The 22587-nt window shown below is 43.0% G+C and overlaps 1 protein-coding gene across 1 annotated transcript in view; it reads right to left on the reverse strand.

Moving 5' to 3' along the window:
- Window positions 1-1068: 1068 nt before the first annotated feature.
- The window catches only part of KCNAB1 (potassium voltage-gated channel subfamily A regulatory beta subunit 1), a 752409-nt gene continuing 730890 nt past the window's right edge, over window positions 1069-22587 (reverse strand). The window contains exons 13-14 of the mRNA XM_078666222.1: window positions 14783-14871; window positions 1069-3004 (exon numbers count right to left, since the gene is read on the reverse strand). Of these exons, the coding sequence (XP_078522348.1) occupies window positions 2915-3004; window positions 14783-14871 (179 nt within the window). The 3' untranslated portion in view covers window positions 1069-2914. The remainder of the gene's footprint in view (window positions 3005-14782; window positions 14872-22587) is intronic.

The following is a 22587-nucleotide window of genomic DNA, read 5'->3' on the forward strand; positions in this document are numbered from 1 at the left end:
GTAATAAGGCCCATAAACATTTTTGCATATTTGTTAGTCATTCGGAAAAAATAACTGAGTTTTTCAATGAAGTGACCATATTAGCTGTATTAGTTGTATTCTTATTGTTTTTATTTTTTGTGGACAGCTGCATTTCCTTGTTTGCTGTACAAACACACTTATGCCTAGGGCAACTGATATATCGAATATGGTGAATAACTAGTCTTTAGATATTGATAATACCTAAACCATATAGAGCTTTCTTTACATCACAATGCTGCTACAGATATGAAAGTGATCTCTTCTGGCCACCCAGTTATAAGTGTGAAACCACAAGACGTGTTTGTTTGCTTCTTTCACACTGTGCATTGTACTTAAAATAATAAAATGTATGTTCCTAAAGCATGGTATATGCTTGCTGTTAATTAAAGTTCATTGGACTTCATTGAATTTTTTTAAATGTTCAAGTCAATATCTTAGCTGAGATACTATTCTGAGAATATGAGAGCATCTTGGTAACATTCACACCTAGATATTAAAGAAGAATTGCCCCGCCCGCCCCCAAATGATAAGTGTAAATTCCTCCACAATTGGGTATAGTCAGAACTATTTTAAAGTAAGAGTGGCATTGACATGTTAATGCTGTATTACAGTCAAATACTTGTCATACGCTATAATGTGCTTCCATTACATTGTTAAATGCTTACCTAAGGACTGTATACGCTCCTCAAGGGTATCTTGCTTACATCCACGCCCTCTGGCTTCCTACAGGGTTTTAAGTATGACGCATAGATTACTTCTGCAGCCTGTGCTAATGGGGAAGTGAAATAAATAGGTATTGATTCAAAAGTGAAACTAGCTGGTGACCAAAATAAGGCATTGACTCAGTGTTGTAGTCCACGGAGAGTACCTGTTTATTCAAATGTACCAATTGAAAGCATGGGGCTGTGACAAGTAGATGTCCTATTTTCTCTTTCTACACTTATATACATGTGCTGGCACCCAAATTGTGAAAATAAACTGTTCAAGGTGCAGAAAAAAAAGAAAACGTTTCAAAGTGCTTTAAATGTTAGTGTATGAAAATCTCCTGATGCCGCATTTGTGATCCAATCATTAACAAGTGATACCAGGAAAAACAAGCATTGCCAAAGCCAATACGTTTGGCATTGTCCCCCCACCATACCCAGTATTGTGGCATTTCCAATAATTACGTTTTTTGCCAAGGTATTTGTCTGTGAAGTTGCTGGAGTGCATCAATCTAAAAAACATATTGACTAAAAGTTCAAATATTTGGTCACAAAATGCATACATTTCAATGTTAGTTCCTGGAAGTTAAGGGAGCTACTTTGTCTGTGGATGTGCTCCTTGAGAATGGGCGAAATGCTGTCACTTATTGTGAAGTTAGTCTAGGGTTGAAGCAGGCTGATGCTGATGCTGTAGATGTTGTAGTGGGATGAAGTAAAATGTGAATAATACAATAACAGACCATTTGTAGAAGAGGGCTGGATGAAAGCCCCATACTTAAGTACACTGTTCATTACTATTAGGAAAATCAAAAGGTCTTGGCTAACAACTCGCCTAAAACCTGTTTTTGCGTACAACAAGCATCACAATGATAGTTGTGAGGGTATGTAATATTTGACTTCAACTGGTAGCATTAACATGTGAATGCCAGCTCTAAAATTGTAGCCTTGAGCCAATATTGTGTATAGAGGAGAAGTCGAATTACAACCTGTTATCGTGCTGCATTATGCAAGCAAACAGTTTTTTACCACCCTTTCCTAAAATATAACCCTTACTGGCAGGAATCAAACCAACTATCCCATCTGATTCTTGTTCCTGCTTCATACACGAATTGAACACAGAATGCAAACAAAGAGCAATAGCTAATGTCAGCATCTAACCCTTCAGCTGTAGAGACCCGGTGCTAATGTGTATCTTTTGTGGCTGGCACTATTAAATATTGATCACTTTAAATTCTTTTTGCCATTGAATGTATATGGTGCTCCATACCCCTTACAGATCACCAACATAGACCTATAGTTTATTCACAGTACTCAAGTATATGCAAGATGTATTCTTATAGCTAAAGTGAGTCAAAAACACTAATCATTGTCATGTTTGACATTAGTGAAAAGATCTGTCAGTCTTGTTTGATCCATTCCCTATTATGTTTATGCATAGGCAAATGAGCCCTGAAGGAACCTGAATCCCTGGATCCCATGCAACTAAAGTGCATTACTTGTATATGTAGCTTTAAAACTATGATCTGCCTCTACGATGGCTTGCATTCCAGATTCATCACCTTAAAATGGCACAATCGTGCCTAGAAAGCATGCAAAATCTTTAGGTGGCAATTCAGCATAAAACAGTAGTCAAGGTATGTTAGAAGGTAATACTGTCAATGTTTCAAATACCCTGACATGGTAGGACAAGGGTCACCTACCAACTTACACCAGCTGTCTAGTCCATATTCTATTTAAAATATTTTTTGTTAATAAAATCTTATGTGCTACATATTTTTGTTCAGTTTTGAACTGTATCCTAATGTGTTGGATCACCATTCTTGTCTTAAAGTACAGGATTCAATGTTGTACTTTAAATATGGCCATCTATTAACTCTTACTGATCACAGACCATCTCTTTGTTACGAATCAGTTTGATATGTCCAGATGTTTTGAAGCATAAGGCGCGTAAAAAGTAACAAAGACATAGGACAATGCCATAAAATGCAAGTAAATTGCTTTGTTGCAGTTCACTTTGCAAATGTGCTTTTGAATTTGCCGCTGAAAACAATTTCTCCGTTGATCCGGCGACAGTCCAGACTGAGCCACAGTGCTGAATAAATGTACACACCAATCACTGGTGCACATCCCGTACTATTTACAGCAGGGCACTGTTGTAATCATGCAGTCCCAATCATCCATGCTCCACATTAGGATCTGTAGTCCCTTTTGCTGTGCGGCTTATTCCCAAGTATGCTGTCAACCTCACTCACAATATGAGATGTCATCTTTGGAAGAACCTAGAACAAAAAAAAATTGTGTTCAGTATCACAACCAATGTCTCTTTAAATTACTTTGATTGAAAAGCACTCTTTTTAAGATGTGATCATTTGTTGTACTTATAAACGTACCCACCATGCTCTTTAACCCCTCCCATGCTGGTGACGGAACCGCTCCGTCACGCCCCTCGGGTGGGCTGTGCTGGTGACCAAGCGGTTCCGTCACGGCCCGCTCGCCGCGCCTGCGTGGCGCTGATTTCACACCTGCGCGGCGCGTTCTATTGAGTGTGCGGGGCCTTGACGGAACCTCTCCGTCACAAGCACAGCCCACCCGAGGGGTGTGACGGAGCGGTTCCATCACCAGCGTCAGAGCGCCGCGCAGCCCCCCAGCCCCTTAGCGCTGCTGCGGAATTGCCGCCGCAGCAAAAGGGTTAACTTCAGTTAGATGCTAGCATAAATGAAGGGGGCCTTTCTAAAATTGTGTTTTTTCAGCCGCATCTTACAAATGCAGTACAAGAAATGAAGGTGACGCCACACTGCTTGATGGTAACTCCAGATTTCTACATTTTGTTAAGTGCCTGGAGAATAATCTGGGTTCCAATGCTATCACATGGTTTGTTGCATAAATTAATGACTAGTTTCCACCATCCTTATATTTGCGTGAACCATTCATAATATTTCAGTGGTTTGGTGTGACAATATTCCATTATTCTAAATCTGGAAGAGGAGGAATGTGGGACAATCAAGCTACCTCCGATTTTTGCTCTGGACACACACTTCTTCTACACTCTAAACAAGGTTTTGGGTAAAGCATATTGAAATTCCACAATTGTAACCAAGGTGCACAGGCCTGTCACAAAATCATATGTCAGTCTACATTATGGGACATATTTACACAAAGTGACACAGCGAGGCACCACGAGCCATTTGACTGCACCACGCAGCGCCACTTTCAAAGCACAGGGATGTGTCATATTTACAACAATATGTTGCATTCCTGTGCTTCCCCCTTCGCTGGCACAGAGTTGGCTGTCATGCGCCAACGCAGGCACCCTTGTGCCATGGTGCAAGGGTGTCTGCATTTTAGGGGAGATTGTGTTTGTGCAGGAAGGAACACCTACCTGCATAAAAACAATCATGTGAGGTATTTTCCTCTTTCTATGTGTACTGCAGAATGCAAAACGCATTGAAAGAGGAAAAAATGAGGAGAAATATTTGTGTTTCTCCTCGTTGCGCCTTCTTACGCCTCCCCTGGGGAGTTTTAGGATTATGACGTATTCTCAGGTTTACGAAATGTTGTAAATCTGGGAATAACACAGAATCCATGGATGTTGCGTGGGAACACCCACAGAAACACATATGGCACACCCCTTTCACACAAATTGCTGTGTGAAAAGGGGCCGTATTTACAAGGCCCACAAAAAACCATGCAGGGTGGCTTTACGTGGCCTTGTAAATGTCAAGTACCACACTGCGCCGCCAATTCATTAATTGAAGGGTTCCATGTTAAAATATCGATTGCACAAATATAGTTGAAAAAAATATCGATGTAAAAATATTGATCATAAAAATATCAAATTCCTATACTTAAACAGGTAAGCATAAGAATATCGAAGTAAAAAATATAGATGTAAAAAGTATTGACTTTAAAAAATAACAAATTACATTAAATTAATTAAAAAATATTAATATTATTAACAAAATAAATTTACTTTAATATATATTTAAACTAATTATAACAAATACACTTAATTTATTAAATATAAATACAAAATGTTTTACATATACATATATTTACTTAAATACATTTTATTACCTATTATCTTTATTTAATTTATAAACTTTTTTAATTATAAAAAAAAATAATTACATATAAATAATTTAAAATAAAATATTCTATATTTAATTAACACATTAAACTATTTAAAAAAAAATCATACGTTTAATTACAAAATAAAAACATTAGTAGTTAAAACGTTGGATAACGAAGGGGTAAAAATTACTAATCCCACTCTAGTGAGTGCAACAGTAGAAAAAGCGCTGGATAGCGTAGGGGTAAAAATTACTATTTCCACTCCAATGAGTGCAACAGTAGAGAAAGTGCTGGATAGCGGAGGGGTAACATTTACTATTCCCACTCCAGTGGTTGCTACAGTAGGGAAAGCGCTGGATAGCTTAGGGGTAAAAATTATTATTCCCACTCCAGTGAGTGTAACAGTAGGGAAAGCGCAGGATAGCGTCGGGGTAAAAATGACTATTCCCATTCCGGTGAGTGCAACAGTAGGGAAAGCGCTGGATAGCGGAGGGGTAAACATTACTATTGCCACTCCAGAGAGTGCAACAGTAGGGAAAACGCTGGATAGCGGAGGGGTAAAATTAACTATTCCCACTCCAGTGAGTGCAACAGTAGGGAAAGCGCTGGATAGCGGAGGTGTAAACATTACTATTGCCACTCCAGAGAGTGCAACAGTAGGGAAAACGCTGGATAGCGGAGGGGTAAAAATTACTATTCCCACTCCAGTGAGAGCAACAGTAGGGAAAGCGCTGGAAAGCGGAGGGGTAACATTTACACTTCCCACTCCAGTGAGTGCAACAGTAGGGAAAGCGCTGGATCCCAAAACAATAAAAAATAAAACCAACATTTTTATTAAATTTAATTTCCAATATTAACATAATTAATATATACATTGAAATATATTATCATTAACAAACATTAATTACCCATTATTTAACACTATAAAATCCACAACACACACCTACAATTAATTACACAATTAAATTTAATAATTACTAATTAATGAAAATTCACTTATTATTAACTAATCAATAAAAAATTAATTACTTACCACCTTTCACACCATTTACACATATTAACACCAAAAGACACACCTAAAATAAATTACACAATTACAATTAATATTTACTAATTAATTGATGGTAATTAACTTAAAAGTATTTAATAATTAATCAATACATTTTTATTAATTACCACCCTTCACACAATTTACACATATAAAAATACCACAACACACACCTAAAATGAATTACGCAATTAACCTAAATATTAATTGCCTAATTGAAATTAATTAGCAACTAAATATTAAACTATTATTAATTAATCAATTAACACATTAATTATTCAATACATTTTATAAAATTAAATTACTTCCCACCCTATTCCGCTATAAACCCACAACCCGCTACGGAACTAAAAATGTAGAATTAAACTTAAAATAAATTGGGGGGGCGTGGCTTGGACGCCGGCTAAGATGGCGGCGTGAACCGGGAGCTCCGGCATAGACCAGCACTCCTCTCGTCACTTGGGCACTCTCCTTCCCGAATTTGGCCGCTATGCACCCAGTCCCGCGAACCGGAACATGAGGTGAGCCTAGCGCCCTCACTGTTTCCCAGTTTTGCGGCCGTTTCGAGGAGTTTGTGAGAGGGTCTCGTCTTCGCGGCTGCAGCCGCCATTTTGTGCGCCGGCTCCCACGCACAAATGCCTCCCCTTATACCCTCCTACTCAAATGAAGTCCTCAGCAGCTGAAGTCCTTCATGGGTAAGCCTGCATGATTGCGCAACCAGCTTTTTTGAGGCACCCTTTTCCTCATACTTCGTCTATGCTGCTCTTGGAGGCCATTTTGCGATTACTGCGAAGCTTGTCCCTTATCATCGGTTTCTTTTCTCCACTAGTATGGAACTTTGCTATCAAATGTGCCTTTACAGCGCTTTACTGCCACTATCTTTGCGCTTCTCTAATTTTTTACATTGAAGCTCCACGTCAGGCAGTTCTATCTTCAGCGTCTGCTTCCAGGTAGTCGAGTCACGACCATTGCACGCTTTCCATCAGCTCTCCTCATATGTGCTTTACTTGACGTCTACCAATGTACTGTACCAGTTCCTTGCAGTGCTCCGCTTAGCTGGTCTCACTCCTGGTGCTTTACTTCTCCTGCGCACTGTTATCATTCATCGCCTCAGGATTGATGTTGGCCCTTTTTATCATATTCATTTATTTTGTTCTCCATAAATTAAGGAGTTTCCCTGCCTTATACTGACTTTTTCCTTTTACTTCTCGGCTTTGGCTGCTTTCCATGGGGAAACTCCTCACTCTGAAGCTCACACCTTTACCGAAATTACCTGTTGGTTCTGACTCTGACTCACCTACCCAAGAAATGGAGGAAGGCAAGCCATCGAAGTCGAATTCTGCCCCTGGGGCCATCCCTAAGACTCCAAATGACAGAAAGGCGTTATCTTCTTTGACTTTATCCAAGCATCTGAAATCAGATCCACCGTCTCCTGGACATAATTCTTCGTCTTCCTCTATGGACCTCATTCTGGAAGAACTACGTGCCTTCAGGCCCTTTATGGACGCCACCACAAAAAATATGCAGGCCATGCAGGAGAAATGGTCGTCTCTGGACACACGTGTTACGACCTTGGAGCAATCTTCAGATTCCTTGCACTCTACCTGTTCCCGAATTCCCTCCATAGAGGCTGAGATCCTTCTACTCAGGCGTCAAACCGAGGATTTGGAAAACAGGAACCGCAGGAACAACCTACGCTTGTATAGTCTTCCGGAACTCACAGAAGGGGCCAACCCTACCGTCTTCTTCCAATCTTTTCTTGCGAAAATTCTGGACACACCGGGCTTATCCTCCATTAACATCCAGTAAGCACACCGACTTGGTCCCAAGGTTGCTACCAAACCTAGGGGGGTTATCATGCTGTTCCTGCAGTACACCGACCTCTTGCAGGTCCTCTCAGCCGCCAAGCTCAAGAAACAAATCCTGTGGGAAGGTCATCGTCTTTACCTGTCACAGGATGTCTCCAAGGCCACTGCAGATCGGAGGGAAAAGTTTTTGGATCTAAGACCACAATTGAGAGCCCTGAATGCCAGATATGGTCTCTTGCACCCCTGCCTCTTCAAGGTTACTTATAAAGACAAAACGACCACGTATGAAGATCCTGCGGTCTTACAAGCCTTCCTTCGCCGACAGAGTCCGGATGTCATGGATACCTCCAGGCCTGGCTGAGTGGCCTTATTGTCCGTCATCCTAATGATTTTGCTGAATTGTGGTTCTGCGTTTTCTCCTTCAGCGTTGTTTCGTTCTGTTTTTCATCCCATTTCCTGTCACGATGACTGTTTTTACCATTTTACTTGTGCTTTATACTATTTTTTCTAATTTAAGTCGTATTTTGCTGTAAATTCTTGCATTTTCCCTAATGTTTCTCTTGTTCCTTTAGATATTCCCTTCTTCAACTGCCCCCTGATGTTTCCTATTGTTTTCTCATCGTGCCCATTGGACCTCTAGTACTACTGGTTGGATGTCCGCTCTGGTTGTTCTCGTCGTCATCTCCCGCCACCACCATCCCCTTCCTTATTCAGTTTTCGTAAGTATGTCTCTCAGTCGTTCGTCTCGGACTTGTACTGTCTTTTTGTTCGTTTTTGTTCTTGTCCCCTCTCTCTTTCTCTTTCTCTTCAGCTTGCAATCGCTCTTACTTTATCCCTCGACTTTCCTTCTCTCTTCTTTTCTTTTTTCTCGTTCTCACTCTTATCTCTACAACAATTTCTCTCCTTTTACCTCACACATTTTTTCCTTCTTCTCCTCTTTTCTTCTCCTTCTTTCTTTATCACTTGGATTCTCTTCTTCTCCATTTTTCCATTATATTGCTATTGCATTAATAAGCATGTTGTTCTTAGTTGTTTTTTCTCAACTGTTTCATTCCGTGTAACGACATGGAATGTTAAGGGATTGCATAATCCCATTAAAAGACAAAGGGTTATTTCACATTTAGCGAGACTTAAGACTGACATTGCTCTCCTTCAAGAGACTCATCTTGCTGAGACGGAAGCTCTAAAGCTAAAACGTTGTTGGGTGGGTCATGTTCTCTGTTCTCCCACGACTACTAGAAAGAATGGTGTTGTAATTTTGCTACATAAAAGGTTAAATGTTTCCTCGATTACTCATGAATGTGATGCTGATGGCCGTTGGCTTATTGTTACTTTGCTCATAGATAATATCCCACTCACCCTCTTTAATGTGTATGCTCCTACTGGGATCGATAGATCCTTTTGGCCCTCTATCTCTACTAAGCTGTCTTCCCTCTCTGGGGATTACATCCTTTTCGGCGGAGACTGTAATCAGGTTGTTGACCCCTTTCTTGACCGTCATTCAAAAGTTAAATTTATTCCCTCTAGGATGCACACTCAATTTGTAAACTCTTTTCAAAACAATGCCCTTGTAGATATTTGGCGATTATGTAACCCAGATGCTAGAGAATACCGTTTTTTCTCCCCTCCTCACCTCCTCACCTATCACAGTCCCGCATTGACCATCTTTTTCTCAGTAAATCCCTTTCCCAACACGCTATCTGTTCTGAAATTGGCTCTATACTACTTTCCGAGCATGCCCAGTTTTTGTAGATCTTGACCTACTCCCATTCTCTCCCCATCCTGGCCGATGGCGCTTTAATAACGCTCTACTTTTAGAACCCACTTTCTGTACAGAATTTACTGCCTTCGCCAAGGAATTTTTTCTGTTGAATCACACTCCTGACTCCCCTTTTGTTATGGTTTGGGATTCCTTTAAGGCAGCCTCTAGGGGTTTTATTATTCATTTTGTAGCTCGACGGAAGAAACTCTGTGAGGCCAAATCAGAGAAAATTCTAGCCGATATTAAAACTTTAGAACAAGCTTATTATGCCTCTAAATCTGAGTCTTCCCTTAAATCACTTATTGAAGCGAAAATCTCATTTAATAAATTCACAACTGATGCTGCTTCTAACACATTACTAAAATGTAACTCCAGATATTATGGAGGTAAGAATAAAATGGGGAAGCTTCTAGCCAACTATTTAAAGATTCGCAAAGAACGTACCAAAATTCAATCTATTAAGACTTCTTCGGGAGGCTCCTCTTTTAAGGATAAGGACATCCTCAATGAATTTGTCAAATTTTATAATACCCTTTATACCCCAGAACAAGTTCCAGAACCTGGTGATCTCCTCTTTTACTTTCATTCTCTCCCATCACCCTCGGTCTCCCATGTTGATTTTCTCCCTTTAGACAAGGACATTTCACTTTCTGAAATCTCGCATGCTGTTTCCTCTCTCCAACATGGTAAATCCCCAGGTCCTGACGGCTTTACTATTGAATTTTATAGCCACTTTGCTTCTCTTCTCCTCCCTAAAATTTTACTCCTCTTTCGTACTTTCTTTGAAGCGGGCTCCTCTAGTGGTTCTTTTCAACAAGCTTTAATCCCCAAAGAGGGCAAGGACCACTCCCTGTGCAAAAACTATAGACCAATATCTTTGGTTAACACCGATTATAAAATTCTAGCAAAGATACTAGCTCTTCGCATGGATCCCCTTCTACCGGATCTTATTGGTCCTGAGCAATCTGGCTTTATCAAAGGACGTCTCTCCTCCGATAATTCTCGGGTATTCCTTAACATTCTTAGCAAGGCTTCCTCTTTGTCTCTTCCTTTTGCGGCTATTTCCTTAGATGCGGAGAAGGCCTTGGATAGCATTGGATGGGATTTTATGTTTCAGGCTTTACGTTGGATTGGCTTCCCTCCCAAATTCATCTCTATTATTTCGTTACTTTACTCCGACCCTCAAGCCTCTATTTTTGTTAATGGTATGTCCTCAGATTATTTCTCTTTACATAGGGGGGTTCGGCAGGGTTGCCCCTTATCCCCTTTACTTTTTGTTTTAGCCTTGGAACCCTTTCTCACTAAACTCCGATTAGATGACACTATCTCTGGCTTTCAGTTTGGTTCACATCAAGTCAAACTTTCGGTTTACGCCGATGATATTCTTTTTTATTGCTCCGATCCTATTACCTCTATTCCCTCTTTTCTTCAACAGGTCTCTTCTTTCTCTGCAGTTTCCGGCTACCGCTTGAACGCCGACAAGTGTGAAATTTTGCCTCTGAATCCTTCCTGTCAGAAACATCTTTTCTCTTCCACGGGTTTCTCATGGCAACCTTCCAAGATCAAGTACTTGGGGGTTTGGTTTGCTCCTCTTTTATCTGATACCCTTAAACTAAATTTTGATTATGTTTACAAAAAAATGGATACGGCTATTACTCGTTGGCATCCGCTTTTTCTGTCCTGGTGGGGTCGGCTCAGCTCTATAAAGATGATGTTATCCCCATTGCTTCTCTACACTATTTCTATGCTTCCTTTACACACTCTCTCTTTCTTCAAAAAAATTGATTCTTTATTATTGAAATTTTTGTGGAACGGCAAACGCCCTCGAATAGCTCTTTCCTCCCTGAGACGAGATAAAGCTCAGTCTGGAGTTCGCTTTCCTGATTTTAAAGAATACCACCGAGCTTTTTCTTTGAAACATTCAATCCGCTGGCTCTCATCTGATCTTCCACATTATCCCCCTGTCTGGCTGAATATGGAATCCTCCTTTATTTCCCCATTTACCTTCCGTGAATTTTTGTCCTTCTCGTCTCCCTTAACCCGTCTTCGCACGCCTATTATATCGTATTCTCGTAATCTTGTTTCACCTTATATGTCCACATCTTGCCCCTCCCTCCCCTCCATTCACGAACAACCGATTTGGAATAATAAATTCCTCAAAATTCGTAATCGCACCATCTATTGGAAAACTTGGCATTCCCTAAGAATATATTGGATTTCTCAACTTCTCTCTCAGGACGCGCCTCTTTCCTTCCAAGAGCTTCGATCCCTTTTCTCTTTACCTGCTTCTGCTCGTTCACAATACACCGCCCTTTGCCCTGTCTTGATCTCCTATCTTTGCTCTCTTCCACCTTCTAATGATATTCCTTTAGATCATAGATCCACATCCCTTTTATTGGACGCCTCTCCATCTGCATCGGCTTTATATAATTCCCTCCGTTTTAACACTGATAGACTGAAATCTCGAATTGAACTTGCCTGGGAATCGGATTTTTCTCAGAATTGGTCTGTACTTTATTGGGTTAAAATTTGGACTAAACTTCATAAGACCTCTAGAGCTGCTAACACTACCCAAACTCTATATTTCATTTATCACAGAACTTTGCTCACCCCATTAACATTGTCCCGTTTTTCACCAGAAACTTCCCCCGCCTGCTGGTCCTGTCCCTGTCCCACTGCTGATCTCAAACATATGTTGTTTCACTGCCCTCCTATCTCCCAGTTCTGGCAGCAAATTTGGAAACAAATACAAAAAATTCTCCGATTCCAGATCCCCTTTTCCCCTACACAAATTTTTCTAGGTTCCCTCTCGCCTGAACTTCCCCATTCTCCTAACCATTACCCTCTACTTGACATTTTCATAGCTGTAGCTTTTCAGGTCATCACTTCACATTGGAAGCAAGCTACGACTATTTCCTATCAATCCTGGTGGAATGCGGTCTGTTTTCATCATCGCCTAGATACCAACTATGTATCTCCCACATCCCTAGCTATCAAACGAGACCTGATTTGGCTGCCCTTGGTAACATACTTCTCCTCCTCTGCTCCTGCACATTCCTCTCCAGATGCTGCAACAGTTGAAGTACGTAAACCCCCAGGATTTTCTACTTTTCTTAATTTCTTATTAATTGTTTTGTTCTTAATACCTGGTGTTATTATTACTATTGAACCTCGATATAATATATTTCACTTTTATTTGTGTTCACTTAATATGTTCATATTTTCTCATGCTTGTTATGCTTATCTTTCATGAAATTGTTTGTATTTTGCTTATTTCATCCATCTGCTCATTGTAACTCTTATCCCCCCCTTTCCCTTCCTCCCTCATCCCTCCTTTTCTTCAATAAATCAAACTTAAAAAAAACCAACTTAAAATAAATTAATAACTAGTAAAATTCTAAAACATATAATAAAATAACAAACAATTCTCATTAAAAACACTCAAATAAATAAAATTATTAATAAATCGATATTTTTGTAAACTATATTTTTGTAAACGATATTTATTACAAAGATATTTATGTAATCGATATTACTTACCTGTCGGTCGATATTCTTGTCAACTATACTTTTGTTCTCGATATTTCTCCTCCACGATATTTTTGCAGTGATATTTCTGTCCCGGGATATTTTTGCGGCGATATTTCTACTCTGCACCAATGAAAGTGATGCACCGGCGGTGCAAGGGGTTTGTAGATTTGCCTCTATGTTTTTCATGTATTGCTACTGTTTGTCCTGGTACTTAATTGTGATGTTGCTAGTAGTTCAATTTCTAAGATATATATAATATTTCCCTTGCACTATATGTAGCTATTAACACAAGAGACTGGCATACAATTTTCAAATATAATTAAAATGAAAATAGTTTTCAATCCTTATGGTGAATGTTTTTCAGAGTGATGCCAAACATCTTCATATAATATTAGTGGAACCAGTAGCGGTCGGCAGTAGGAGTTACTGCAGGGCGGCGACGTGGGCAGGGGGAGGGGCAGGGTGGGGGATAGTAATGTATGGATTACGGAGTTTTACAGGTAAGTAAACATTTAAATAAATAAAACGAATTTCGATGCATGCACTGCATCACCAAATGTGAAGCAGTGCGCGCAACAAAATTAGTTTTATTTATTTACATGTTTACTTACCTGTAAAACTCCGTAATCCATACATTACTATCCCCCACCCTGCCCCTCCCCCTGCCCACGTCACCGCCCTGCAGTAACTCCTACTGCCGACCGCTACTGAGTGGAACTAACATTATTATTCTTCAATTTTCCCATTATACAGCTAAAAGTATATGTGTATTGAGAGAAAATCTGTGTTCGCTCAGTCATTTATTTTTACATGATTTGTTTAGGTTTCCACTATGTTTTGCATCTGTCCACCACTTCTCAAAGGCCTAGAGGGCCGGGATGCTGTCTCTAATAATTGTTTTGGTAAATATTCTGTATTTATGCTCATTATTGTTTGATAATACGCACTATATGTATTCTGAATTTTGTAGTGTTTTAAGATAAAAGTAGTGCAATTGCTGGGGTAATATTGTTAGATAATTCCCATGCATTTCTTCTCACACTACATCATTGTCAAAAGGAGGCTTTCTCACAAAAGCCCTGGAAGTGACAAAAAGAATAGACTTCATCTCAGTTGTGGAGAGAGAGGAGCATGTTCAACGTCCAAGTAGCTAGTTATGGCTACATTAGTGTTGCTGACTAATAGCAAACGGAATTCTGGAATCTCATAGACACAACTTGACCTTGTAGGCTTTCAGACTCGCCTTATTGCAGTAATCAGCTCTGTGGTAAATGTACTGGGCCCTCACTATGACAGGCTATCTGTGCTAATGAGTACTAGGCTGGGTTAGTATTAAGGGGATTCATATCATTTAAATGCTTCCGGTTTTATATTTTTTCATGCATACTTGACATACTTCTTATAATACATATTGCAATATATTGCCTATGTTTTTCACTAGAATCTTTTGAGATAAAGCTTAATATTTATGGGAAAGAGTGAGTAAAACCGGACTCAAATATGTTTGTCTCTGGCAGGTAACTCTATATTCCAAACATGAATTCCCACTGAGTAAGTTCAGTAGAGATTCGTTGGACACTGCCAGTGTTTACCCTGCTTTGTACTACCTGAGAGAAATCACCTGAGTATTGCTTGTCTAAGAAGGTTCTAGAATTATGCGTCACCTAAGTCGGTTGATGGACTGATTAAGAGCGCCTCTTACTGCAAGCTCCTAATCAGTCCATCAACCAAATTATAAGTGTAAGATTGGCATAACATTCAATTAACTCCCTCCTTACCTTTACTGGTTCAATTATTGATAATCAACATTTTCTAAACATGTCTTTGAAATACTTGCCTGTATGGCACCCAAATTTTCTATAAGTTGCTCAGGGTTAGAACATCCCAGGAGAACTGAGCTCACCCCCTCGTTCCGCAGGCACCAAGCTAAGAAAAAAAAAAAATAACTGCTGCGTTTCACTTTGACAAAACACATTTTCAAATTAAGTGTAATTTGAGTTACAAAAAAGCGATGAAATTAAATAAATTTAAAAAACACTGGCATATTATCAAGAACGGCGTTAAAAATTATCGCCGGTTTAGCGGCGATAATGGGCTTATTAATATGTCCTTGAGAATTCCAATAGAAGTCCATGTCTGGTGTGAACATGGGCTTCTATTGGAATTCTCCAGGGTATATTATCAAGCCCATTATCGCCGCTTTAGCGGCAGTTTTCTGCCGCTAAACCGGTGATAATTTTAATACCGTTCTTGATAACATGCGCCATAGTCAGCAAAACTAAAGCAAACACCATCAACCTTTAATAGAATAGTGGAAGATCATGCTACTTGAGAGCAGCTCTCTTTCCTGCTTCTCTAATTTCAGTGATTTGTTTTGTTAAAACATTTTACAGGCATTTCTTTATAAGACAAAAAAGGATACTATAAAAGTGTCGGTGCAATAAGCATAAGTTTGCTATATATTTTATTTTATTTGAAAAGATTTATATAGCGCTGGCTAGGCCCAGAGGTATCAGTGCGCTTTACATGAGGACCGGCATTGTTACAGAGCATAGTTACAAGTTACATAGTTACATGTTACACAGATTCAGAGCATAGTTACAAGTTTCTGGAGCGTAGTTACATGTGCTAAAAACCTATACGTAAGGGGAAAAAGCAGGCAAGGGGAAAGATTCAGTAGATATAGAAAATACAGGGCCTGATTTATACTTTGGAAGATAGGGTTCTGCATTGAAGCGGAGATGGGGTACCCTCACTGCCATAGCGAAATTCTGTCCACCTCATTTCGAGTCGGGCTGAGCTTCAAGATGTAGTGGTAGAGACTGCTCTGTCTCTGCCACCTACGTACACCTCAGATGGCAGCTGTAAGGTCGATTGGAGGTTTGTCCATGTGTTCGCCCGCACTATTTAGAGTGAGAGAACACATGGCAATTGTTGACTGTCCGCCACTTATGGGTAAAGCCTGGCATTAACGGGCAGGCAAAACTGCCAAATGACCCCACAACAAGGGAGAAATCTCCCATGGCACAGCGTTGATTTTTTCAGAAAATCCTGCTTTAAAAAATGTGGAAGTTTGAAGTCCAGCTCCATCAATCTTTTAATGAATTTAAAGGAACTGTTGTGACAGCGGTTCCTGTAAATTCAAGAGATGTCCACAGGGCCGGCTAACATCACTAAATATGGCAGGTGGGTACTCCCTCTGTGTGAAGGAGTGAATTCCTGTCCGCAAAATTATAAATCTGACCCACAATCTTTCTATTCATTATCTAATGTGGCATCCTTCATCTCACTTTATAACAACACAACTGTTAAGCAGTGAGAGCCACATATGGGAAGAGGGAGAACAAAAGGTGAACAAGAAGAAAAAAACATAAATAAAATGCATATAACTATATATTCATGCAGTTGCGGAAAACAAAATCTCATAATCCTCTTGACATTTCAACCTTTAATATTTAATCTTTTCTAGGTCTACAAGCAACGTATATTTAACATTCATTCATCATCTGTAGGTACAGAACCTTTAAAATAATCCATGCCTACTGGGCAGGAGTAAGATTGGACGAATCAGCAACACAATTAATCATTGTATCCAGGAGTGAAAGACATTTTGGAAGCAGCATTAAATTGTCCTGATCCAGTTTGCTGGCCTGCTTCTGGTTTGTTGGGGGCATGGGGATCGATATGGTTTTCCTTGTTGCTTTTTTGCATGTAATGCCAAGAAAACCTGAATAAACAGAGCTTTAAAAAATTATCATTGGAAATCCTGCCCACTTTATAAATGGAAGTTATAGAGTATGTGAAATAGCAAATTTTATTTTTCATGAAGTTTTGCAAACTTGCCGGCAACTCAAATGAAAATTTAACACAAGGGCTTAAGTCATGTTCAAAAGTCAAGTGAAATACCACCTTGAGACTGGTTCGGGAAGAAAATGTTTCATAGCTGAAATGTCACCGTACCAATAAGACATTTTCTGCTGAAAACAGTGGCACGCAGACCGAAATTTTGTGAAATTTCATGCCGATGAATTCTTGTTAAATGTCATGGAATTTGTGTAATGCAAAAAACGCAGATTTCACCAGTTTTTTAGGTCTCGGCTAAGCGTGCGGAAGCGCGTTCTCACCGAGAACCTATCGTCGGCATGTCTGCTTTCCAGGAGACAATCCTGGCCGCACGCATCGCCTTGGAGGCGATTTGAAACGCGCACGCGAAAGCGCTCGCTGTGGCCAGCTGCTGTCGCGCATTCACACAGACACACACACACACACACGAGCGCCCATGCACGCACACACATACAGACACCCCCCCACACATACACATGCGTGCGCACACACACACGAGTGCTCCTCCCTCACCCCCCGGTCGCACACAGACACCCACACAAGTTCACCAAGACCCCCCCAGCCCTTTTTAACTTACCGGGCCAATCTCGGGGGACTCCGCCGCTGCGGCTCTTGCCAGCTCCTTTCACGGGGCTCCCTCTTGGTCAAGGGAGCCCCGCAACACTTACGTAACCTCCTGCTGGCGGCCCCGGGGCTCTCCACCGCTCACAGGAGCCCCGGGCCGCGATACGCATTTTCTTGCTTACCGGAGGGGCGTTTCGTTCTCTGTACGGTGTCAGGACAATAAAGAATAAAGCCACTTCTACTTCACTAATTCAACACGGGTACCGAGGCGACCGCTAAGCTAGGTTCGATGTTTTCCTTTTAGTCTCAGTCTGTTTTCACGAAGCGAAGATTAGCCAGCGCATGCGCATTAGCGAGCGAGACGCTTGCTCAGTTCAAAGACCCGCGCATGCGCACTAGCGTATAAGGAATGTTTCCGGGTCAGTGTGTCGTAGATGGGAAGTGCCGGAGGTCGGAGGGAAGCGTAAGAGCTAACGCCAAGGATCCCTGAGAAGACTAATGGGAGCTCTGACTCCCTCTTTTGGAATGGCTGCGAGATAGGACGCTGAGCTGGTGAGTATGCAAAGGTATTGCACAGCAGATTGCCCATGTCTCCGAGACTGCCACCAGGAACTTCTCCTGTCGCAAACCTCCAGGAGACCCCGTCATAACCCTTCCTCTTAGACCTCAGCCATAGTCTTAGCCTGTAGCATCCCCAGGAAAGTAATTCAAAGACATGGGAGACTCTGAACTCAACCCTCTTTCCCCCGGTACTACTGTAAGAGATTCCCTACTCCTGCAGGGGCACCGTACCAAAGCTCCCCTCTCAGAACTCGACCATTAGTCTATTCCCGGAGTTCTTGGCCCCAGCGATCCTCAGGAAATCTGGGCTACACCTATCGCAAGAAAGTCTAGTAGAGCTGCGAGTCCAGAGAATCATCCATTAAGAACACCCGAAGGACCCAGAACTCCGCTTTCATCCCTAAGTACTGCTGCTGCTGCTCTTCTATGAGACCTCGGTCATAACCCCTTCCCCAAAGCCGCCAGTCAAAGACACTCCAGAAGAATGCGGACACAGCCGTCCCCAAAGAGACGCCACAGATAGGATGGTCAGATTTCTTTAAGGCACAAATGTAGGACTCTTTTGGCACTCATAGTGGTCATAGGAGAAGTAAGGTGCCAGCAATCGCTGATACAGAGGAAGGATACATATGCATGTTGCAGGACACCTTGCATGCGTGTAGAGCTCTCACAAGCAGCGATACACTTTACAAAAGCTATTGGCATTGTACATTACAATGCCATTTATTTAACGATTAAGCTATTGGCAATGTAAATGACATGCTATTTATGTATGATTTAAAAAAAAGAAAGAAAAAAATGTCATGAGCAATGCCAATAGCTCTACCTTTAATAATGCCGAGACCATTGCATTGTAAATGCTTGTTCTTTTTTGGGTTCAGTACTTTATCCCAGATTGCAACTGCATTCCTGCAATCACAGAGCACACTTCCATATTTCAGTATTTTAAAATTACAGAGGACATGATCTTTGCAAATATACAGTAACATTTAACACTTTTGTAAGTTGCTTGCGGAACATTCCTTATTTTAGTGACTGAGTTCTTCATTAAATTTAGGAGGTTAGCTCTTGCCAATCGATCAGCTTATTTTTGCATATATGTTGTAGTGAAAATGTTTCCGGAAGGGTCCTTATGGTATGGTTCAAATGTGGTCTATTTAGACTTGAAACAATTCCGTTGCAAATGGGGGTGGGGTCGCACACTACTCACACACCGGCGGTATCACGAACTACACTTACCACAGTCCTTAGGGGCGATCCCGCTGGTGTGTGAGTAGTGTGCGACCCCACCCCAATTGTAATGTTAAAGCTCCCTCGAGCAGTTGGCTGACGAGCCTGGGACCCTGCACCTGCGCGCCTGAGTGGTACTAAACCTGGCAATATTTGGTAGCCACCGGCAACCCCAGAACACGGCCTAATCCCGGCTGATGAGGGGTAAATACCCCGAAACACGTGTCCAGGGATGGGGAAGATAGCGAAGATAGCAGAGAATCGAAAGAAGATGCATCGCGGAACACGAACTACACTTACCACAGTCCTTAGGGGGGATCCCGCTGGTGTGTGAGTAGTGTGCGACCCCACCCCCAATTGTAATGTTAAAGCTCCCTCGAGCAGTTGGCTGACGAGCCTGGGACCCCGCAACTGCACGCCTGAGTGGTACTAAACCTGGCAATATTTGGCAGCCACCGGCAACCCCAGAACACGGCCTAATCCCTGCTGATGAGGGGTAAATACCCCTAAACACGTGTCCAGGGATGGCGAAGATAGCGAATATAGCAGAGAATCGAAAGAAGATGCATCGCGGAACACAAACTACACTTACCACAGTCCTTAGGGGCGATCCCGCTGGTGTGTGAGTAGTGTGCGACCCCACCCCCAATTGTAATGTTAAAGCTCCCTCGAGCAGTTGGCTGACGAGCCTGGGACCCCACACCTGCGCGTCTGAGTGGTACTAAACCTGGCAATATTTGGCAGCCACCGGCAACCCCAGAGCACGGCCTAATCCCTGCTGATGAGGGGTAAATAACCCGAAACACGTGTCCAGGGATGGCGAAGATAGCGAAGATAGCAGAGAATCGAAAGAAGATGCATCGTGGAACACGAACGACACTTACCACAGTCCTTAGGGGCGATCCCGCTGGTGTGTGAGTAGTGTGCGACCCCACCCCCAATTGTAATGCTAAAGCTCCCTCGAGCAGTTGGCTGACGAGCCTGGGACCCCGCACCTGCGCGTCTGAGTGGTACTAAACCTGGCAATATTTGGCAGCCACCGGCAACCCCAGAACATGGCCTAATCCCTGCTGATGAGGGGTAAATACCCCGAAACACGTGTCCAGGGATGGCGAGGATAGCGAAGATAGCAGAGAATCGAAAGAAGATGCATCGCGGAACACAAACTACACTTACCACAGTCCTTAGGGGCGATCCCGCTGGTGTGTGAGTAGTGTGCAACCCCACCCCCAATTGTAATGTTAAAGCTCCCTCGAGCAGTTGGCTGACGAGCCTGGGACCCCGCACATGCGTGCCTGAGTGGTACTAAACCTGGCAATATTTGGCAGCCACCGGCAACCCCAGAACACGGCCTAATCCCTGCTGATGAGGGGTAAATACCCCGAAACACGTGTCCAGGGATGGGAAGATAGTGAAGATAGCAGAGAATCGAAAGAAGATGCATCGCGGAACACAAACTACACTTACCACAGTCCTTAGGGGCGATCCCGCTAGTGTGTGAGTAGTGTGCGACCCCACCCCCAATTGTAATGTTAAAGCTCCCTCGAGCAGTTGGCTGACGAGCCTGGGACCCCGCACCTGCGCGCCTGAGTGGTACTAAACCTGGCAATATTTGGCAGGCACCGGCAACCCCAGAACACGGCCTAATCCCTGCTGATGAGGGGTAAATACCCCGAAACACGTGTCCAGGGATGGCGAAGATAGCGAAGATAGCAGAGAATCGAAAGAAGGTGCATCGCGGAACACAAACTACACTTACCACAGTCCTTAGGGGCGATCCCGCTGGTGTGTGAGTAGTGTGCGACCCCACCCCCAATTGTAATGTTAAAGCTCCCTCGAGCAGTTGGCTGACGAGCCTGGGACCCCGCACCTGCGTGCCTGAGTGGTACTAAACCTGGCAATATTTGGCAGCCACCGGCAACCCCAGAACACGGCCTAATCCCTGCTGATGAGGGGCAAATACCCCGAAACACGTGTCCAGGGATGGGAAGATAGTGAAGATAGCAGAGAATCGAAAGAAGATTCATCGCGGAACACGAAATACACTTACCACAGTCCTTAGGGGCGATCCCGCTGGTGTGTGAGTAGTGTGCGACCCCACCCCCAATTGTAATGTTAAAGCTCCCTCGAGCAGTTGGCTGACGAGCCTGGGACCCCGCACCTGCGCGCCTGAGTGGTACGAAACCTGGCAATATTTGGCAGCCACCGGCAACCCCAGAACACGGCCTAATCCCTGCTGATGAGGGGTAAATACCCCGAAACACGTGTCCAGGGATGGCGAAGATAGCGAAGATAGCAGAGAATCGAAAGAAGATGCATCGCGGAACACGAACTACACTTACCACAGTCCTTAGGGGCGATCCCGCTGGTGTGTGAGTAGTGTGCGACCCCACCCCCAATTGTAATGTTAAAGCTCCCTCGAGCAGTTGGCTAACGAGCCTGGGACCCCGCACCTGCCCGCCTGAGTGGTACTAAACCTGGCAATATTTGGCAGCCACCGGCAACCCCAGAACACAGCCTAATCCCTGCTGATGAGGGGTAAATACCCCGAAACACGTGTCCAGGGATGGCGAAGATAGCGAAGATAGCAGAGAATCGAAAGAAGATGCATCGCGGAACACGAACTACACTTACCACAGTCCTTAGGGGCGGTCCCGCTGGTGTGCGAGTAGTGTGCGACCCCACCCCCAATTGTAATGTTAAAGCTCCCTCGAGCAGTTGGCTGACGAGCCTGGGACCCCGCACATACGTGCCTGAGTGGTACTAAACCTGGCAATATTTGGCAGCCACCGGCAACCCCAGAACACGGCCTAATCCCTGCTGATGAGGGGTAAATACCCCGAAACACGTGTCCAGGGATGGGAAGATAGTGAAGATAGCAGAGAATCGAAAGAAGATGCATCGCGGAACACAAACTACACTTACCGCAGTCCTTAGGGGCGATCCCGCTGGTGTGTGAGTAGTGTGCGACGCCACCCCCAATTGTAATGTTAAAGCTCCCTCGAGCAGTTGGCTGACGAGCCTGGGACCCCGCACCTGCGCGCCTGAGTGGTACTAAACCTGGCAATATTTGGCAGCCACCGGCAACCCCAGAACACGGCCTAATCCCTGCTGATGAGGGATAAATACCCCGAAACACGTGTCCAGGGATGGCGAAGATAGCGAAGATAGCAGAGAATCGAAAGAAGATGCATCGCGGAACACAAACTACACTTACCACAGTCCTTAGGGGCGATCCCGCTGGTGTGTGAGTAGTGTGCGACCCCACCCCCAATTGTAATGTTAAAGCTCCCTCGAGCAGTTGGCTGACGAGCCTGGGACCCCGCACCTGCGTGCCTGAGTGGTACTAAACCTGGCAATATTTGGCAGCCACCGGCAACCCCAGAACACGGCCTAATCCCTGCTGATGAGGGGTAAATACCCCGAAACACGTGTCCAGGAATG

Source organism: Lissotriton helveticus, chromosome 11, assembly GCF_964261635.1.
Source record: "Lissotriton helveticus chromosome 11, aLisHel1.1, whole genome shotgun sequence".
NCBI classification, from domain to species: Eukaryota; Metazoa; Chordata; class Amphibia; order Caudata; family Salamandridae; genus Lissotriton; species Lissotriton helveticus.